The 19,363-nt window shown below is 37.7% G+C and overlaps 1 protein-coding gene across 1 annotated transcript in view; it reads right to left on the bottom strand.

Annotated features, from left to right (window-relative positions):
• The window catches only part of LOC117163809 (neural-cadherin-like), a 247,211-nt gene that overhangs the window by 181,434 nt on the left and 46,414 nt on the right, over nucleotides 1–19,363 (bottom strand). The window contains exons 10-15 of the mRNA XM_076622301.1: nucleotides 18,304–18,495; nucleotides 16,603–16,668; nucleotides 15,468–15,479; nucleotides 13,801–13,991; nucleotides 4,789–4,978; nucleotides 2,851–3,033 (exon numbers count right to left, since the gene is read on the bottom strand). Of these exons, the coding sequence (XP_076478416.1) occupies nucleotides 2,851–3,033; nucleotides 4,789–4,978; nucleotides 13,801–13,991; nucleotides 15,468–15,479; nucleotides 16,603–16,668; nucleotides 18,304–18,495 (834 nt within the window). The remainder of the gene's footprint in view (nucleotides 1–2,850; nucleotides 3,034–4,788; nucleotides 4,979–13,800; nucleotides 13,992–15,467; nucleotides 15,480–16,602; nucleotides 16,669–18,303; nucleotides 18,496–19,363) is intronic.

The raw sequence follows: 19,363 nt of genomic DNA, 5'->3' as shown, positions 1-19,363 counted from the left end.
AGAAAAATCTATCAACGCATTAACGTTTTTATAAAACTACGTTCTTCCACGATTAGTATAATCCCACGACTACTTATAGTAATTATAATTATAAACATCAACGTGGAAAGGAAAGTTTCTTATATCGTTTTCGACTAAACGTACGTAAACGTACGTATAAACATTCGACAAACGATAACAGCGATGAATGAATATTAATTGTCGCATATCTGCGCAAGGAGTCATGAACATTTGCGCGTAACACGTTACTTGTAACGATACGGCGCAGCGCGACATTTTAAATTATACCAACGGCGGTGTTCCTGCGATTAAATTTGATTACGGTATTTTGCAGTATAACGGCATTACACGGCGAACAAAGTTACACGGTATTTCCATCAGAACCGCGACTTCGACAAACACAATTTCACTGTGTGAAATTAACAAAGTTTCGGCCGGAATAATATATCCGTTTATTCGATCGCTGCCACGATATTTATTTGAAAGAACTGAATTATTCTTGCACGGTCCTATCGATTCTCACGACGTTTAACACTGAAGTATTTCTCCAGACTTATATCGAACGCTATTTGTTACGGGATGAAGATGTCGAGCATTCGACAAACGAGCATTGCAATTGGAAAACATGTAACGCATTTTACTTGCGCGCGCTACGTTATCGCTTACCTCTATCACTAACATTAAGTTATACTAAAGTCAACCGATGATTTTTATTTAATATCTACCCCATGTAACGTTTCAAACGTAATAAATCCGTGCTTATATTGATATAACATTTTATTATACATATATGTAAATATATGTAATATGTATACGAAGGGTACTGAATGTTCGATATAAATTTTATTAATATCAGCTATGTACATCAACGTTGAATATTCGATACGAAATGTCCTTACTTTTCAGCCACTGGTTTAAATGAAATACTACAAAAATATTCGATCTCAAGTACGTAACTATATTTTATTTCATATCTCGATAAATCCCTTACGTTTAAATTGGAAATGAAATAAATCAAACGTAATATAATTTAACGTAGAATGAAATACTATCATTCGCGACCCCTGCTAAATTTTGAATAGTTTTCAACATCGTATTTGAATAACGACTTTTATTGTCTCGTTGTAATTAAAGCGGCATTGCAAAGAAAAAGTATGTCTGCTCTTTCTCTCTCTCATTGAAAATTCCTTCTAATTGTAAATGAACGACATTCCATGATCGATCAGTCACACATCCTTCAGTGAATATAAATTTTCACGTTATAATTTAATCCATTAATTTCTCACGTAAGAGGCTCGCACTCTTTCGAGTGAATTTTTATGATAAAAATATAACGTAATTTAAGAATTTTCTCACTTACGAACGATAAACGTCGAACGAACAATATCTACGCGGAAGGACGACAAGCGACTAATTCGACAGTTCGAAGAAACTATTGATTTCGCGTGTGCCTATGTTTCCCTTGTCCTACAGTTCGTTCGACCGCGAGGAAAGTTACAGACCCGAGGCTATTTTGTTATGCTATTGAATATTTATGTTGTTGAACAATGGTAAATGTCAGAAACCTTGGTACTTCAGCTTTGTTGACATCGACCTTGTTCGCTTTCAAACAAACTGCACACTCCCTATATGTATGTTACGGAAAATGATGTGCGGAACTTGTATTACGTGTGTTATATACGAAAGTTTCTGAAATTTCGTCAACGGTATAGCGTGACATAACTATTACGATTGACTTTGACGATTTTTAATAATAAATATTTTTTTCGAATTGTTTTTTGAAAATACCGATATAATCGCGCGAGTTGTGTCTCGTTACAAAGTTAGGTAAAATTCAAAATATTTCAGATAACGCGCGTAATATATTCATAAAAAGTTTCTACGTACAAATGTTCGAATACTTTCGTGAGCCACGATATCTCGTATAAAGTTATCAGATTGTAGATAAACGAATAATTTCGTAATAATCGATGTTGAGATAGCTGTATATTTCTAAGTATTTAATATATAGACGATTGAATATTATACATAAATTCGGAACATAGAGCATACGGTAGACAGAGCGTGTAATTGAAGCCTGAGACTAGTCCGAAAACTAGCCACGAGAGTTGCTCGATAGTTGAGTAATATCGATTCGATGATGAGAACTTGCTGATGAAAGTAATATTGATATTAATATTGATAGAACTTTCTCATACACAAAAGGTTAATCATATTAAAGATAGAAAAAGTAGAAATGGAAATATAAAATTTCAATTTCACGTCTATGAATTTAATTGAAAACTCTCAACGTTTGCAAATGTGAAAACAGAAGATTACAAATGAAAAAGGGAATATAAGAATCGCTTATCTGCTTCGTCTCTTAACTACTTACAGACACACACATGTACGTATATTAACGCTTTGTATCGTTCCTTAAAAAACTTATTGAACAACGAACCCCATAAAGGAAGAAAAATACAAATAACTATCGATATCCCGTAAAATCGCACGATTCTTCATCATCGATAATTTCGAAAATATTCATGAAAATCGATTTAAATGGAATGCATCGTGGACATTTCGTTAACTTCGTTAGGATAAAGCAAAGAAATTGCACGTTCAAACAGATTATAAATCGTGACAGTTGAACAAGAACGAAGTAGGATTATCGGTCGATTAAATTAACCACTGGACATCGTCGGTATGAAAAATTATTAACATTTGTCTAATTCATCGTCGATAAGTAAGCGTAGTATTTTTTAAACGAATGAATCGTTACGTTGCAATCACTGGACGTGTCTAACGTTAGATGACGTAAAGAAATATCTCGAGTATTAAGAAAAACGGACATTTGTGACGTCTGCTCACCTGATTGTTCGGGAAAGTGCCATCCTTATCAATCGCGTTGACTTGAGTAACCTTACTGCCAACTGGTTCACCCTCGAGTACAGTTTCTTGCTCACGTTCGGTGAACAAAGGTATTTCGTCGTTAACGTCTTCCAGGACAATATAGACGGTTGCTTCAGAAGCGAGTTGTTGAGCGCCATTGTTCTGTAGAAGAGGATTATCCTTATCTTACGTGTACCTTGCGTTTTCTACTTGATTCGCCGATTCGTTTACTGTCCTTGCAATTCCAAAATAGAGATAGAAATACTAGTATTTTCTCGACTTGCTTTAATTAAAGATTTGTAAACATTAATACCTCCACATATCGATTATTTTTTAGAAAATAGATCTAAGAGTATTTCTATTGACAAGATACAGTACACGAGTACTGTATTTTTCATGGTGAAAGAATAAGTCTTGCAATATCTTTGTGCTCGACGAACGAGTATTAGTTCGAAAATTAGAGATACTCGATTTTCAAAGGATAAAGTAACTTGAACGAGCATTCTAAAATTTGAACAATTCTAAAGGGAGCGCTTTAATTAAAAATATTTCACGCTTTCGATAATATTCATGATCATTTCCAGGTACGAACAATCGTTTTAACGAAAATTTCCCCGCGTTTCATCGTTTTCGATGAATTTTCGTTAAAACAGGTCAAGCAAATGGAACAGAGAAGAAAAGTGATCTCGCTGACTGAATGGCCGTTCACATAGAAATGACGAGGAGCATATTTTATCTTTGCAGAGAAAGTTATTACCGTAGAAATACAAGGTGCGGATACTCGACAGAGCTGTACAGCTGAAATAGAAATAATATCGCGATTGGTAAGCGGATTTTCGAGTTGCTCCGTTGCCAGTTTCTAAATGGATTAAAGAACACCGGTTATTTAACCGAGGAGATTATATTCTATGGTCACTCGACAATTTCGAGGAGGAATACACTGGCTGTGAAAATTAACCGCGTTCAATGTCGTATCATTCGAGCCTTGAAATACGCAAAGCCACGGGTTCCTATGTAGGTTGGGACTGTAGAGCAAGCGCGATTCAATTATAGTCGTCTTCCTTATATTTTTCGCGTTTTATGTCTTTTTCAGTGGCTTTCTTTGAAACATAACAGATATGAGAAATAAAACTCCCGAGGTGTGTAAAATAAAAATTAGTAAAATCGAAGTGTTTGAACGAATGCTTTTTTGCAAAATATTCTCGTGTAATTAAGAATAATGGAGATGAGAGCTCGAGTGTTTGATCAAAATTTGGAAAGCATATATTTTTCGACGAATGTTGTAAACATCGTTATAGTCGAAGTATATCAGTCGGTTATTCTCAATCAGGTTCGGCTTTGTAATTATTATAACCGATCGATAGATTCAGATTTTAATTTTTTATTGAAATACCTCAAAATACCTCGTCGGATAAGAGACGAGCGTGCGCGTGAAACATTTTTAAAATCCATTTTCTCAAAAACATAATTTCGCTTGAAACAAGCCAGTAAGAATTTCATTTTCCATTTTCAATTTGTTTGTTTCACGAAGGATCATTTACTTGCCGTGATACTGTACTTTACGAAACATCCGGCGCATAATCAAAAATACTAAAAGCTCGACGAACTTGCAACTCGTAGCGAAAACTTCTTAGCAAAGCTACAAGATTAAGCAACATTGGCTGGAAAGTCGAAGCGTAGCTCGGATTTTCTAACGTCTGCGGAGACTACTAACCAAAAACATCAACAACTTGGTAATCGCAAGTTCGCCGAGATTCTCGCCAAGACTCTCTCGCTCGAACGCATTGCAAAGCCAACGGTAGCTACGAGATTCGTCCCAAGACGCTTCTCTCAAACCCGTACAGATTGCAAACGAAAAACGGTGGAAACGCAGCGTTTCTTAACGTCTGTGAAATAACAGCCTCGTTTCGTACATACCTCGACTCGTATAGTCAGATTGTATTCCTTTATGCTCTCGTAATCCAACTGATGGTTAACCTTGATGTCCGCCCAGGTGACAGACTTCTCGGCTCGTTGCTGAAGGTAAAACGTGTGAAACTTGTTGGTCTGTGCGGTGGAGCCAGGCATTAGCCGATAAAACACCGTTGGATTATTGTCGATTCCCGAGCTGTCGACACACACACCAGAGGCACATGTTACGAAAATCAAGGCCGGCTTTCAAATCAGCTCCGGGCACCGGAGTTTGAGATTTAATGAACGGAAAACGGGAAACGGAAACAGAAACGAGAACGGAAATTACCTAGGGTAGACATATGTATATCGAAAAATACAAGGCTAGTTATCTTTCTTTTTTTTACCGATTACAGAAGAACAGAGGTTAGAGGCTGTTTACTCGTCTCGTGACGAAAGGTCACCATGCGATTCATCATTTCGTACCGTATGATACGTCGATTTTCTTGCTCTTTCTCATTTTTATCTTACTTTCCTATTTCTTTTTTTTTTTTTTATATATTTTTACTTTTTTGTATATTTCTATCTTCTTTTAATTTTCATACTTTGTATATCTCTCGCCTCTATTTTTTTTATTTCGAGCATTCTTTTCATTTCTTGACAACAAAAGGAACATCATCCCACTAGTAGGATAATCTACTGTTACATTGGCGGAGCTGCGATACGAACTACGGTTTCGGCTAATTGATTTTACCTAACGAGCTTATGTTTCCCGTCGTCGCCTGTCTTTTCCGTTTCTGACGCGTTTTAGATACTATATAGAACGTATTAGCTTGTCCATACCCTGAGTATATACCACTATATACCACTATATACCACGGATGGCGTTCCGAAGTCTCGTGTCGTTAGTTGTTAAGCTACAGATCCCTTATCCGCGTTACCAGCTACTGCTTTAGCTTTTCTACGAGCAGCTTGGTTAGATAAAGGGTGTCACGCTGTGTTGTCACGTGTACTGACTTGTAAGTTTCGTTAAGTGGCTTTCGTAATAGATAGCTCGGCGAGGTTTTAAAATGTTGCAAGGTAGCTTAGATCGTGTAATACGTAATTAAGCTCTCTCGACAATTTCAAGTATGATCGGTGATGCGTTTTACTATATGGATGGAATTGCTTCGTCCAATAATTTCAAGTTTCAAGACACGACGGATTTGCGCATAAAATAGTATGAAAGTGTTTATACGAATGTAATAACAAGTACATACTCAATGTGTGTAATACGTATATAAAAATGCTTGTAATTTCCTTAATGCTCGTAATCCTTAATTTTCTTTTCCTTTGGCTTTTTACGAGCACCATATAGAAAATGGTCATTAGCTCGAGGCTAAAATGTAATTTTATACATTTGATATATCCTCAAGGTACGTTATAAAATACATAAAGTGCCCTTTGCAGTTCCTTCTATCCTTCGTAAAGTCAAGAAATCATAAAAATAGAATTGTCATTAGAGTCGATAAAGTAAAATTAGCGATTCTTCTATCATTCGAGTGACACGATACTACTGTAATAATAAATAGAATACAAGATATAAGAAAAATCGTAGTAATTTTTCCAATGAAATTTTTCCATTCAAATTTAAATTGCTATCGAGGCACTTTTCTTCTTATTATTATACAAACACGTAAAGCTATTGGCGGAACAAACCAATTCCTTTGCAAATCAAACCTTCTATTCTCTGAAATATATCGATATCACACAGACTGCACAAAAGCTGTTCCTCTAATAAATTGGTCAGTTCGACGCAATCACCGATCATTATCGCTTCCTATACGGTTGTGTGCGATGTCATCCGTTAGACGTCCACGTCTCGATAGCTGCTCGTCGAGCGCTCAAAGGCACCGGAATTAATGGCACCGTTTGTCAATTCAAACGAGCGCCGGAACACCGTGTCGAAGGAACGTTCGATCAACTACTGGACGTCGACCAAGGAAACGGAACCACAGAGTCAACGTCAATCCTCGTTCCAATCTTGACAAACGGTCATCAACTTGAATATTCTAAACGGTACGTACACAGGCTGACAAAGGTATTCGAACACTTACGCGAAGTTATTTTGAATATATGCTATATGTGCTATATATTTTACTCGCATATACTGTTGTTTTATACTGACACATTTTGTACGACATACGGCATGATAGAATGATCATGATCATAGCGGAAAAATTTGAAACAAACTGGAAAGTATGCGTGGAAGATACGAGATATTTCTCGCAAAATTATTTAAACAGTCCATCGATTGTTTTTTTATTCATTTTTTATCAAGTGTGCGTTTGCAATAAACGCCTTGTAACTTGTACTTGTATATACGTTTGCGGACTCGTTTGCAATGAAATTTCGGAAAGTTATTACATTTCAAAAGCTATACACGCAATATATTTATTCAGAAAAGTTTCCTACGGTAAGTATTCGAATATTTTCGCGCTTTTAATAAACACGGAGAGTCGCATGATACTCGAATAGAACATTCGCAATCGAGACTACTCGAGACTTGAACGAAAGTAGTTGAAGCTTTGCATCGGTATTTCCGTGATCAATCTCGTTTAATGTTGGTCAACGATTCTTAGCTACGGGTCAAACGATTCGAAAACGCGTGTTACATGGTGGAAACGAGGCGAGAGATATAAATAGTACTCTCCTCTCCGAAATCTCGCAAATCCATATGTAATATACATTGATGCACGAATATATTGAACGTTTTAGCTACGAAACTTGGCCAGAGATACTCATGTATAAAAAGCAGAAAAGATCTGACCGATTCATCGAATATAGTACGGTCTTATTATTGTAAAAAAAAAAAAAAAAAAAGTTGGAGTAGCCAAGAACCGAAACAGACGAACAAATTTGATAGATGGCACAAGTGTATCGAACAGAAACGGTAGATATATTATTCGATAAAATATTGCCTTAAATTTTTCATAACTTTCCTTATAAATTTTCCGAGCAACCCAACGTAATTTTACAAATCAATAAGCATTCTTATCAGAATTCGATATTACTTACTAATTTGTATTATAAATTTTTATCTTTTAACTCCTAAATTCTCCGGTCGATTTAAGCTCCAATTTAAGCTTCCTCGTTTAATAATTTTTATCGAGTAAGGATTAGTTTTTATCGGAGAACCTGCGGGATTAAAAATTTCGCGCCTTAAATTTTAATCATAACCAATTATGAAATTGAAATGAGATTATCCTTCAAATGAAAAAACGTACTTTACCGATAATGCCGTAAAGAAAGCAAACGCGAACGAATGGCGTTCGATAAATTGCGATCAAAGAGTACAAAAACCTCATTTCCACCATTTTCGTATAAACATTCCGAGAGCTCTAAGATAAACGTTTAAAGGTCTAACGGATGTAAAAAAAAAAAGGTAAATTATGAAACTTGAATGTCCGAACGTGACAGTGTTTTGGTTAGTGGCTCGCAAGCGTGATCCCTCGCCCTGTTTTTAGTGTGTGCATTGTACGTGTGAATGGTTAGTAGCCTCGCATAAATAGCAAGAAAGCGAATAAATGCATCATCGAGTCGATACATCAAACCAAATTAGTTAACGACAAAGACACAGCGTGAACCTATTGTTGTCGTATCGAAGAAACGGTGCCTGAAACTTTCCCCGAAACCATTGGTGCGCGGTGTTTTTTTTTTTTTTTTTTTTTGGCAGTTGTGTAATCAGCGTGATCTTGGTTAATTAGCATCGTTGACAAATGAAAAGAGAATCTCAGAGTCATCGTTTTCGCCTTTGTTCCAGCATTCTCTGTACGACACCGTTTCCAATTGTCGATTCTCGAACGCAATCTCGCATCGATTACTTTTTTCCTTGTGTTTTTAGCTATATTCTCCTTTTTTCTCTTTTTTTTTTCTTAATATATTTTTCTTGGGAAGCTAACCGAGCAATCAAATCACGTTACATCGATCGTGATATTTTCGATCGACATAATCCGACTAACGAATATAAGTTCAAGAGATGCTCTAACTAAGGAAGTTTCAAAATCTAATTGTTACTCAGCTTGCCGCATGATCGGCGCAAAAATACGTATCTGACCGGCAAAAACCACTACGAGAACACACTACGCTCTCGAAAGGAAACGAAAACATGAGGAAAATAGAGATTCAGACTGTTCCAATGGAAACGTGGATACAAAATATCGAGACGAACGAAAACGAGGGGGAGGACAGGAGAACAAAAAAAAAAAAGAAAAAGAGAATGGTCACTTTCCAGAACAATACACGGTAACCTACCGCAGATAAGCAACTGACGAAACATGCCCAAAAATTAATACGGCATTCACGTAATGTACAATACGTATGTATAAAATGTATATATATATATATATATACGATATATGTATATATGTGTGTATATATATATGTATACAGATCGACGATCTATACTGAATGCAAGTCTCGCAATAAACTGTAAAAAGGAAAAAGGTCGAAGAGAACGCAAAAATGGCGAACGATGTTTAGACGACACGACGCGACATTCGACTTTGAAAATCGTTTCATTTAAAATTCCTTCCTCTTTTGCTATCTTTTTCTCATTTCTATTATCGGCGGAATGCTTAGTTGGCGACGTGTCGTCGCGACGTCATCTCCGCAGAGATGCTCGTCGACGTTCGACACACGATTCCAACGCTAAATGGAACCGGACAGCGAGCAAATTCGAATAGATACACGAAAACGTAGACGAAAACAATGAGAGGTAGAGAATTTTGAAAAAAGCCAATCTGGTGCAGAAAAATACAATTACCAGAGACAAAAACACAAAGAAACGAGAACAGAAGGAGAACGATTGGAGAATAGAACGGAAAATATGGGGATCCATGAAATCGAACCAGTTGAACGGGCCAAATTAATCAGTTGAAAAATATAATAAATAATTACCAACGTCTGAGGGAAGCATCTATTTGTAAAACGCATGCCCAAAAAATATTTACGGCACACACACACTAATTGTATGAGTCTGCTGCGGCTAAATCCGGCTTCCGCGATTACCTGGATAATCGCTAGAACGAATGTGACTTCCGCGAGTTCGCTTACCCCTCGAGCGCGCTGCATGCGCGCTACCGATTGCGTTAATCCGCCACTCGATTGCCCGATGCTTACATCCTCGCCAATTGCTGCTGGACACCACCTCTAATCGTACGCGATCATTTACCCTTTGCTGTCTATTTTTAATTTATATTCGATGCTGCGTCCTTGCGCTGGAAATTCAGCGTACTCGTTGATAGAACGAACGACACTGGATTTCAGACGTTTTGTTGCAACGCGATCGCCCGACGATCTACAGCCAATCAATTTATGTATACAATACATAATATCGTTTACGATGAAAGCAAACTAATGGCATACCAACTACTGCTTGTATACGTAATAATATGCAAAATTTCACGTTCTATTACCCTTTCCGGTATAATTCCCGTATATGGAACTCGAGCTCGTAACAAAGCATCGCGAACCCATCTGTTGCCCATACCGCAAACGTATTAGGGAAGAAATTGGCACGCGTTTGACATTCGAGCGATCGCGTGACGCTATGCCGAGTGCTTGCACTTTGTGTACACGATGATATGACCCCTATACCGCACCGGCAGCACGTGGTCACGGCATCTGGTTCAAATGCACACGCAATTAACCGATCCGTTCGTGCCGGAAGTCCATCTGTTTCTGGGACGTTCCGCTTGAAAACCACACGTCGAACACACGCTTCCCGTCACGTTTTCATTACAATCTTTTGTTAGCACGTCTAGAAAAAGAAGCATTTAAATGGATAAATTATATATATATATATATATATATATCTTGAACTATACCTCCTCTGTGTTAACGAAACTTGGCTCCTTGAATCATATTTCTTAAAGTGGAGATTTACTTATTTTTACTACTACATTCATATTTCACGAAGATTTATTTTGAAACGAATTATTTCGTGACCAAAAATTTGTTACTGTAATAAGAAATATAGGAAATAATCGTTATTACTATGGCAAATATTAAGCGTAACAATTCTATACGTGAAAATTTGAATTTTGAATTACTTGAATCGTTCTAGCCATTTCAATTTTATGATTCATTGAAACTTTCTACTGAAAATTTAAATCAAACGGACCTAATTTCTGAATTAGTGAATAAAAGGCTTTAGGAAATTAAAATTCGCGTAGAACATAATTCGATCCCCTCGATAAAGCTACAACTTCGTTCCAACTGAAAGAAAATGCTTCTTCTTATACCGCGTACTTAACAGTTTCACCATTATGAGAACACCCTGTGAAAACGGTAATTCAACTACACCCTAAAATCAATAGATTTCTGTTACAAGAGCGCTCGCGATTTGTCCGCGACACGTTCGCAAAAATGCAACAAAACGTCATCGAATTACGCGAAAAGTAGTTTCATCGTTTTGAAAAATACCAAAATTTCTTTGCCGTTCTTAAACATCGCGACGAAAGGGCAAGATTGGACCCCGTATGTGCGAGTATCGTGGAAAAGCGAAAGTGCAGGTAGCGCTGCATTTTCGGCATTTTTTCACGGTAATATACATCGACAACCGAGCGAACGAAACGCTTTGGCTGACCGCACAATACGCGCGGCTCGTGCGAATCACAGTGACGTGAACGAGCTTTGGCAAACGAACTGCTCGCTGTATTCCCCCATATTTTTCTTCTTTCTTTCATTTAGCTTTTTTCTGCTCAAACCGATACTCGTGCTCACCACCTGACGTGTATGCGTGTCCATCTGTGCTTGTGTTCGCCGCGTGTCGTCACGTATAGCGATGGGCGTTCGACTCTTTTATTCGCGACCCTTCCACCATCTTAAGAAAATTACGTTCTATTCGAATTTGAAGCGAGTTATTTTTCAACGAACTCAAGTTCGAGTTTCAACCTTTACGAAGAATCTTAAATGGTTTGAAACGTCGGAAGTCTTGAAATGTTGGAATCGAACGTATGCATGCAGCAGTATGAGTATACCAAAATACGTAGTATTCCTGTAGCTTTCTATACCAACGATCTATACCAACATTGTTCTCTGTATTATACTCGGTTCAGCGTTGATGCAGCTTCTACCACTACTAGGAAGTTTTCAAACGATTTCAAGACAGTTTGTCCAGACAGCTAACACATTCAAGACTCTGACGGATCATCGAAACGTCAAACAAATGACAATGAAAAATCAAACGATCCCGTTATCGGTTGTCTTACGTTCGAAACTATCGTCGTCAGCTTCAAGCTACGTATTGTATATTCTCAAGCCCATCGCTAACTACTTGACCGATATAGGCGCGCATATATACGTGTATGTGTGTTTGTGTCAGTTTATAGATGCGTGTGTGTATGGAATCGTACACAATATCAATTAACGTGCACAAGAACAATACTGCCACGAGATTGCGTGCAGGGCGGGTTCGTGCAGAGCCGCACGGAGCATTAACAGTGTGACAGACCTGGCTTTAACAGACACAACTTTAGCCCCAACGGCCATGTTCTCTTTACAGTAGATCGGCCCATACACTATGTGGTCCCATACGGGCGGATTATTCGCACGGTCCACAACGTCAATCTGTACCTCCACCGTTCGTGACAAGGGCGGGAAACCCTTGTCTTGGGCCATCGCTTCCAGCTTGTACATCTCACGCTACACCAGACCGCGTGTACATAACAAACGGGAACAAAAAACAAATGGCGTTAGTGTCAGTCGTAATGACTCGTGGCAGTAATTATTTTTTTTTTTTTTTTTTGTTTGATCTCGGGAGGAGCACGGGAGGACTTCTGTCACGTGTGTTCTCGCTCTCTCTCTCCCTCTTCGCGTGCGGTCTCTGTCTGTTCGTCGTCTGTTTCTCTCTCTCCCATGTTTCAATTTCTGCCTGTTGTGCGCCATATTTTCACATCCTGGTGTAGCAGTCCTGCTCGTGCGTGATCATCAGTGTCTCTGCCTAGATTCTTGTCCGCCTGTGGACGAAGTCTCTCCTCCCACAAAAGTCATATATCCTGCTCTCTGATTAGCCGCTTTACCGTTCTACCTTACTTATTAGCGCGAGATTACATTCTAAGCAAAGCAGGACTAGCGCCAGCAGGAAGCTGAGTGTGCTGACACCCACGAGGGACGCCAACTCGTCCCTCCAACGAGGAGATCGCTGATCGCTGATGCCCAGCTTCTGCGCCTGCGTGTTTCTGTATCTGGATACACGTGAGGAAGAAGAAACAAATTGGGCAAAATCGTGTATTTCATCGAGGGCACCTCGATCTCTCGCTACATCTTCGCCTACCCTATATACGGATCATCGCGCTAAGGACAATCCGGCATCCGGTTTTCCGAACTCGTACACATCTAGGGATGTTTTCCGCTAAAGTCGTCGGAACCGATTTTCTCGATTCATCAAAAATCCTTTGGCTCCAATTTATATTCCATTGAGATTAAATTTTCCACGCTCGCGAGATAGGCGAACTCAGTGCGATTCGATTTGTCAATGATCTCTTGAAAATCGGTTCCGTCGAATGATAACAATTAACATAAGTAAGGGATAGATAGTAGTGGTAATAGTATAGTAATGGTAGTAGTAGTTGTAGTAACAGTAGTAGTAAGTAGGTAGTAGTAGTAGTAGGAGTGTCCGACCAATCAGCGATCTACCGCGCCGTGCTTAACCATACATGCTTCCTCTCCCGTCAAAATACATCATGTACGTGTGAAAATAAACAGGAACGAAGAAATACACTGAGAGAAACCAAAGTGTACACAGAGAGACGTAACGATACGAACCGATCGAAAGATACACAGAACGTGAAGCTATATGATAGGTATAAGGTGAACGTAAGTGGTACACAGTGAACGTATGGCGAAAGAAAAGCATCAGAGGGAAACGGAAAGAGACGATAATCAAGAGAGACAGAATGATACAAAGAAACGAAAAAGAAAAAAATGGGAGTAGCACTGTATGGCACGGCACGGCATGTCACGTGTCTTGTCTCGGTCATGTCGTAGCATACAAACCTGGCTTTCACCGACGTCACTACAGTACCCACTGTGACATTTTCTTTGATGTGAATGGGGCCGTATACATTCGCATCCCACACAGGTGGTTTATTGTTTCTGTCTACGACGTCTAACTCAACGTCCACGTCTGCGTGCAACACTTGCATCCCTCTGTCGGAGGCCCGTACTCGCAGGCGATAGCTGTCACGCTAGTGGCAAAACATTGGGCCGTCAACTCACAGGACATTTTTTCAGGATTGTTGTTGGCGGATTTTTGTTTATTTTTTTTTTTTTTTTTTTTGGTTCATTTTTTCTGTTTGTTCCTGCATTTTTCTTTCAGCTGTTTTTTGTTTCTTTTTTTTACATATACATCTATGTATATTATTTTTGATTGGCGATTAACGAGAGATAAGTCACTCGGTGGCGAGCGCGGTTAACGTGGTCGTCGAGGACGACCCGAAGGGTATCTCTTAATCGCAAAATGAAACGAAAGAGATAGAAGAAAGTGAAGGACCATGTAGTCTCGAGGGGATCCGTTTTATCTTACATTTTTGTTTGTGTATGTGTTTTTATTTTTTCGTCTTGTTTTTTTTTTTTTTTTTTTACTATTCCAGACCTCTTTTTATCGAAAAACTCGTTTAGAGGTATTCTTCCACGCGTCTGCCAATCTGTGATTTACCTGAAAATTTCTAGCATTATCGAATCAGTTCTGGGTAACCCTGACGCTTGCTGTGTGATAAAAATGATTCGCATTGGAAATTTTCGCGCTAATTTCACGATTAGTCTCTAGAAGGAATTTTATAAAAGATACTTACCTATTGTTATTGTTATACAACGATGAATATGAATGTTCGATATATAATTTTACTTTAACTCGAATGTTCGTACGTACAGCTTCTTTAAGATTCATTCACGATTACTTTGAAATCACATTGAAAAATCTGAAGTTTTATATGCCGATAACGTTCTTTTCTTAATTATTTTCTTTCGTTACAATTTTCTGTTACAGTTAAATGACCGAGTATTATGAATTCATAAAAAAAATATATAAATTTAGATAATTTTTTAATGCTTAGCATCCATAAAAAATGTATGGTGAAACGTCTAAACAGGAATTAAAAAAATGTCCAATAAATCAAACTTGACGCGATTCTCATAAAATTTCCAACCCAATGATTCTGTCGATCGATCCGGAAAACCTTCAGTGAACACGTTATCGGCAATACTTTACAATAAAGAGGTCCTTCACCTACGGATACACTCGAGACTAGGATAATAAAAAAAAAATAAAAAGCGCGATGACGCAGATACAAAGAGAGAGCGATATAAAAAAAAGAAACAGAGTGACGTCTCCGAGTGACAATTAATAATCACAGAACAACGATAGAGGTGAACGAAATAATCGAAACAATCGAAATAATCGAAATAATCGAATTAATGGAACAAATCGAATTAATTGAAATACACATTGATTTAATTAGAACGGAAATGCGCTCTAGTATTATACCGTAACTCGATACTTATATTCTTTGGCTTCTTTGTCATGTTTTCGTATTTCTTTTTATCGTTACTTTTTTTCTGTCTTTTTCTTGCGCCGATATAACAATGATCGTCGTATCATGTTATACCCACTCGTGGTGTTCTCGATGCAAAGTGTGAAACACAAGAATGTAGTTCCTACTTACTGGAAAACAGCCCTTTTTTTTGTCATCATCAAATCCGAAGAAAGTAAATGGTGCAATGAACACAAACATAAACAATAAGAAATTCAAATTAGTTCCTTTACGAAATCAACCAATGCAGGCATTTGCATGCAAGCAAGAATGCGTTTAAAGAGGCATCAGGAGGAACAGGGTAACGTGAGAAAGAAAGATTTTAGATCAAGAACACCGGAGTTACAGAGAGAAGGAAAAAAAATTATGACGACCCCTCGTCTGATTCTTTCGTTTTTTTTAACGACACTCAAAAACCGATGGACGTTTTTACCGTGTATTTTTTTTTTTTTTTTATTTTATTTTACTATTTTTTCGTTACGTTGCCTCGTCGAGTGTGTTTATAGATCTGCATTATTCCGTTTTTATATATATATATATTTTTGTCTGTTTCGTTACGACAGTGGTATGCCGCCCCAATCACAGAAGAAAAAATGTCACACCACGGACAGATTTCTTACGGTTTTATTCGTTATTGCACTCTCGGCAAAAAATGTCTCTCGTTTCTTTTTTTTTCCGGTTTTATTTTTTTTGGCTCATTGTCAGTCACGTCGTGGTTTGCGGGGAGCACAGAGGATGAAAGTGAGGAAGCGTCGGACGGACAAAAGGGAAGAAAACTTCACGAAAAATAGTACAAAATGCAAAAGAACACGCGAAAGGAAAAGCAACAAAGAATTGCTCCGTGTACAGAGAACGTAAAAAATACAAAGATCAAAAGGCATCCTTCAATGTACTTTCTTTTCTTTCTTAACAAAATGCAAACGTTAAAAATTACATCTTTCGCTGATTTAACTTCATGAATATTCACAAAGAGAATCAGAGAAAAAGAGAAGTTTCACAAATCGTATAGAAAACAAAATGCACGAAACGAGAAGTTCAAGGAACAAAAATAAACGAAAAAGGGAAAATTTAGAATGAAACAGACCGAAAAAAACGTTCAAACGAAAGAATACGAGAAACGGAGTGAAAGAAAGATCTAGAGGGGGAGGAGGAGGGGGGAGGGAGAGAGAGAGAGAGAGAGAGAGATCAGAGTTCCTGTAAAGGAATCAAAAACACATTCATATAAAATATTGCAAGCATTTTCAAAAATTGTTTATGTCTGATGCACCACAAAATGCGTAGAGGTTGAAGTACACCGTACGTGGGGCTCAAAAAATGTCGTTCCCACCTGCTCCTGGAAGTTCAAAAAACATCACTTCCCTTTTGAAAAACATTCACATTAGTATTTTAAGTTAAGGAGAATTAATTAAAAGGTAATTAGTTGGGTCTCGTTCGTTTCCCTTCCTTTTGCTCTGTTATTCGATCGTTTCCTTCCCGGTGTCGTTTCTCCGCGGCGCTCTGTGACGCGTATACAAAAAAGAGAGAGAGAACAAAAAGAAAGAGTACCATGATTAAAAAAAAAAAGAAAACACGCAGACAGTCTTTCTCCGTGGCTAAGGTTGGATAATGAAAAGTGCACACGCTCGTTTGTCACGAGTCGTTTGGCCCGGGTCGCGCAACTCGAAACCGCGCCGCGATTCACCTTTACTCTTTTCTTTTTTCTTTTCGTAATTGAAAATATTCCGATGAATCGAAAATAATCGCGAACGGGAAACAAGAATTTAAGTGAAACAAAAGCACGGGAAGAAAAAACACGAATCTTTCTGAACGATCGAAAAATAAAAACGTCGAGAAATGTGTTCTTTTCTCGCTTTTCTTTTCTTTTCTTTTCTTCCTTTCTTTTTTTTTTTTTTTTTTTTGTTATCAAGCGAACGTTGAAGGAACAACAGAAAAAAGAAACAGATCGAACGAAAGTGATCAAGAGGAAATAAAAAATACTTATGTAAAATAAGGAAAAAAGATAGAATGACGTACGTTGACAATCGACACGGCGATGAACAAAACTTGGAGATAAGAGGTGTTCGGTAGCTCGATTGGAACTTGTTTAAAAGGTACTCGCGCCGCGAGCATGTTCTCGATAGAAAGAATGAGAGAGACAGAGAGAGAGTGTTCTGTTGCGAAAATAGCCCGAACGGTCGATCGATTCAGGTACATGAAGCGTTTGAAGGAAATCAGGCATAGCTAAGTATTTACCATAGTGAACACATTGTGCATATCAATGGGAATTAAAAAGTTCTATACATGTGCCGTAAAAAGGAAACTCATTTCGTTGCATATTAGTGATAATTAGAGAAATAATTGCCGACCAAAACGTATATTAGTATACAAGTTATCCGATCAGCAACAAAACGGATTCGTGTTAAAGAACGTAAGTCAACGTAAACGTACAATATAGAGATATATATCGGCAGAAGGTGTACACTCACAAAAAGTTTTGTATTTATATCATATAAATATAAATATAAATATATCTATATATCTATATATATATTTCTTCAATATACACACACACGTATAAGTATCCTTTATGGTACATATACGTGTATGTGTATATCGTACATTTGGGCATATCTAATGATAATATTGGAGAACGCCACGTGCATTCTCGGCTTATTAATCAGTTCTTCGTTGACATCATGAAACTTGCGCTTAGTTTTTCTTCCTTGCCGTTTTTTCCCTTCTTTGTTTTTTTTTACGATATAATACCATCGTTGTATGAAAATACGTTATAATGTTCTAATACCGTACATTTATGTCGATAAATATTTGTAAACGCGATCGAAGCATAAAAGGTGATCGTTGATAGACGCAGCTCGAAGAACCGGATGTTTCTTGCTCGAGAACACACGGTGGTCCTCCAGAGAACGATTGCTGTTGTTACTGCTAAAGAGAGTCATATATGTAAATTTTCATTAACGAGAATACTCACGTCTAGGGGCTTCTTTAAGACGATCCAACCAGACTCTGGTTGAATCTCAAAGTACTCCAATCCTTGTTCATTGTTAGGAGAGCTCAACGAATACGTTATGGCACCGTTATTATCGGCATCCTCGTCCGATGCCGATACTCTAAGAATGTTTGTTCCGATACTGGCGTCCTGTTTTACATTCTCTACGTATCGCTGAAAATAGATGAGAATTCATTTGCGGATTTATAAACGAGGAGCTGGTTTCTATGAAAGATAGATTCCACGTTTAATCATTAAGAGATTTACACTGGGAAGAATTATTTCTATGCATATTAATTTGTAGTGTTATTTCTTTTATAAGCAAAAAGATTTTTCTCTAAAAGTAAAAATGAAACATCGTAACTACATTACCGTTAAAGTAAGATTTAAATTAAATTTAAATTAAAAACTTGATAGAAATTTTGTCTTTAGATAAAAACATGTAACGTCTCTGTTTTTACAAATATACGTTTAGATGAAATAAAATGAAGAATTGAATATATATATAGGAGGAGAGAACAAAAATAGAAATAGACTACTTTATAGAGAGAAAACAATATAGTTCACGATTTCCATGAAATTTCTCTGTGATAATTTCCAGATTAAATGGCACATACTTGCACAACAAAGCATCAGATGTTAATTTCATAAACGAGAAGGGAAAGAGAAAAGACTGACATATGGCGAACGAATAATATGCAAACCACGAAGAGATCCTCTTTCATTTGTTTCGAGTAAGAGTCTGTTAATTTATTCCGAACAGCTATTCCGGCGCACAAAGTGCAAAATGGCCCGGTCAAGCATCTTTTGCATTTCCTTCGAACGTGTCCCTTTGTGTACCGCCATAGTCAACGCTTGAATTTCAAAGGGCATCAAGTGCCGCAATACCACTACGCGAAAGGCAATTTTCTCTTCTTTAGTTTTTAACCCGCCCACCCTCGCCTCTCGTTTCGCAATGAATATCCGCTGATATTTTGCTCCGACGATGAATATCAGGAAATTGTTCAAATGAGACACGGCACAAATACAAATGAAACGAAAC

This window comes from Bombus vancouverensis, chromosome 10, assembly GCF_051014615.1.
Source record: "Bombus vancouverensis nearcticus chromosome 10, iyBomVanc1_principal, whole genome shotgun sequence".
Taxonomy (NCBI): Eukaryota; Metazoa; Arthropoda; class Insecta; order Hymenoptera; family Apidae; genus Bombus; species Bombus vancouverensis.
Note: the sequence above shows the minus strand (reverse complement) of the source record. Positions and strands in the feature narration are given on the sequence as shown.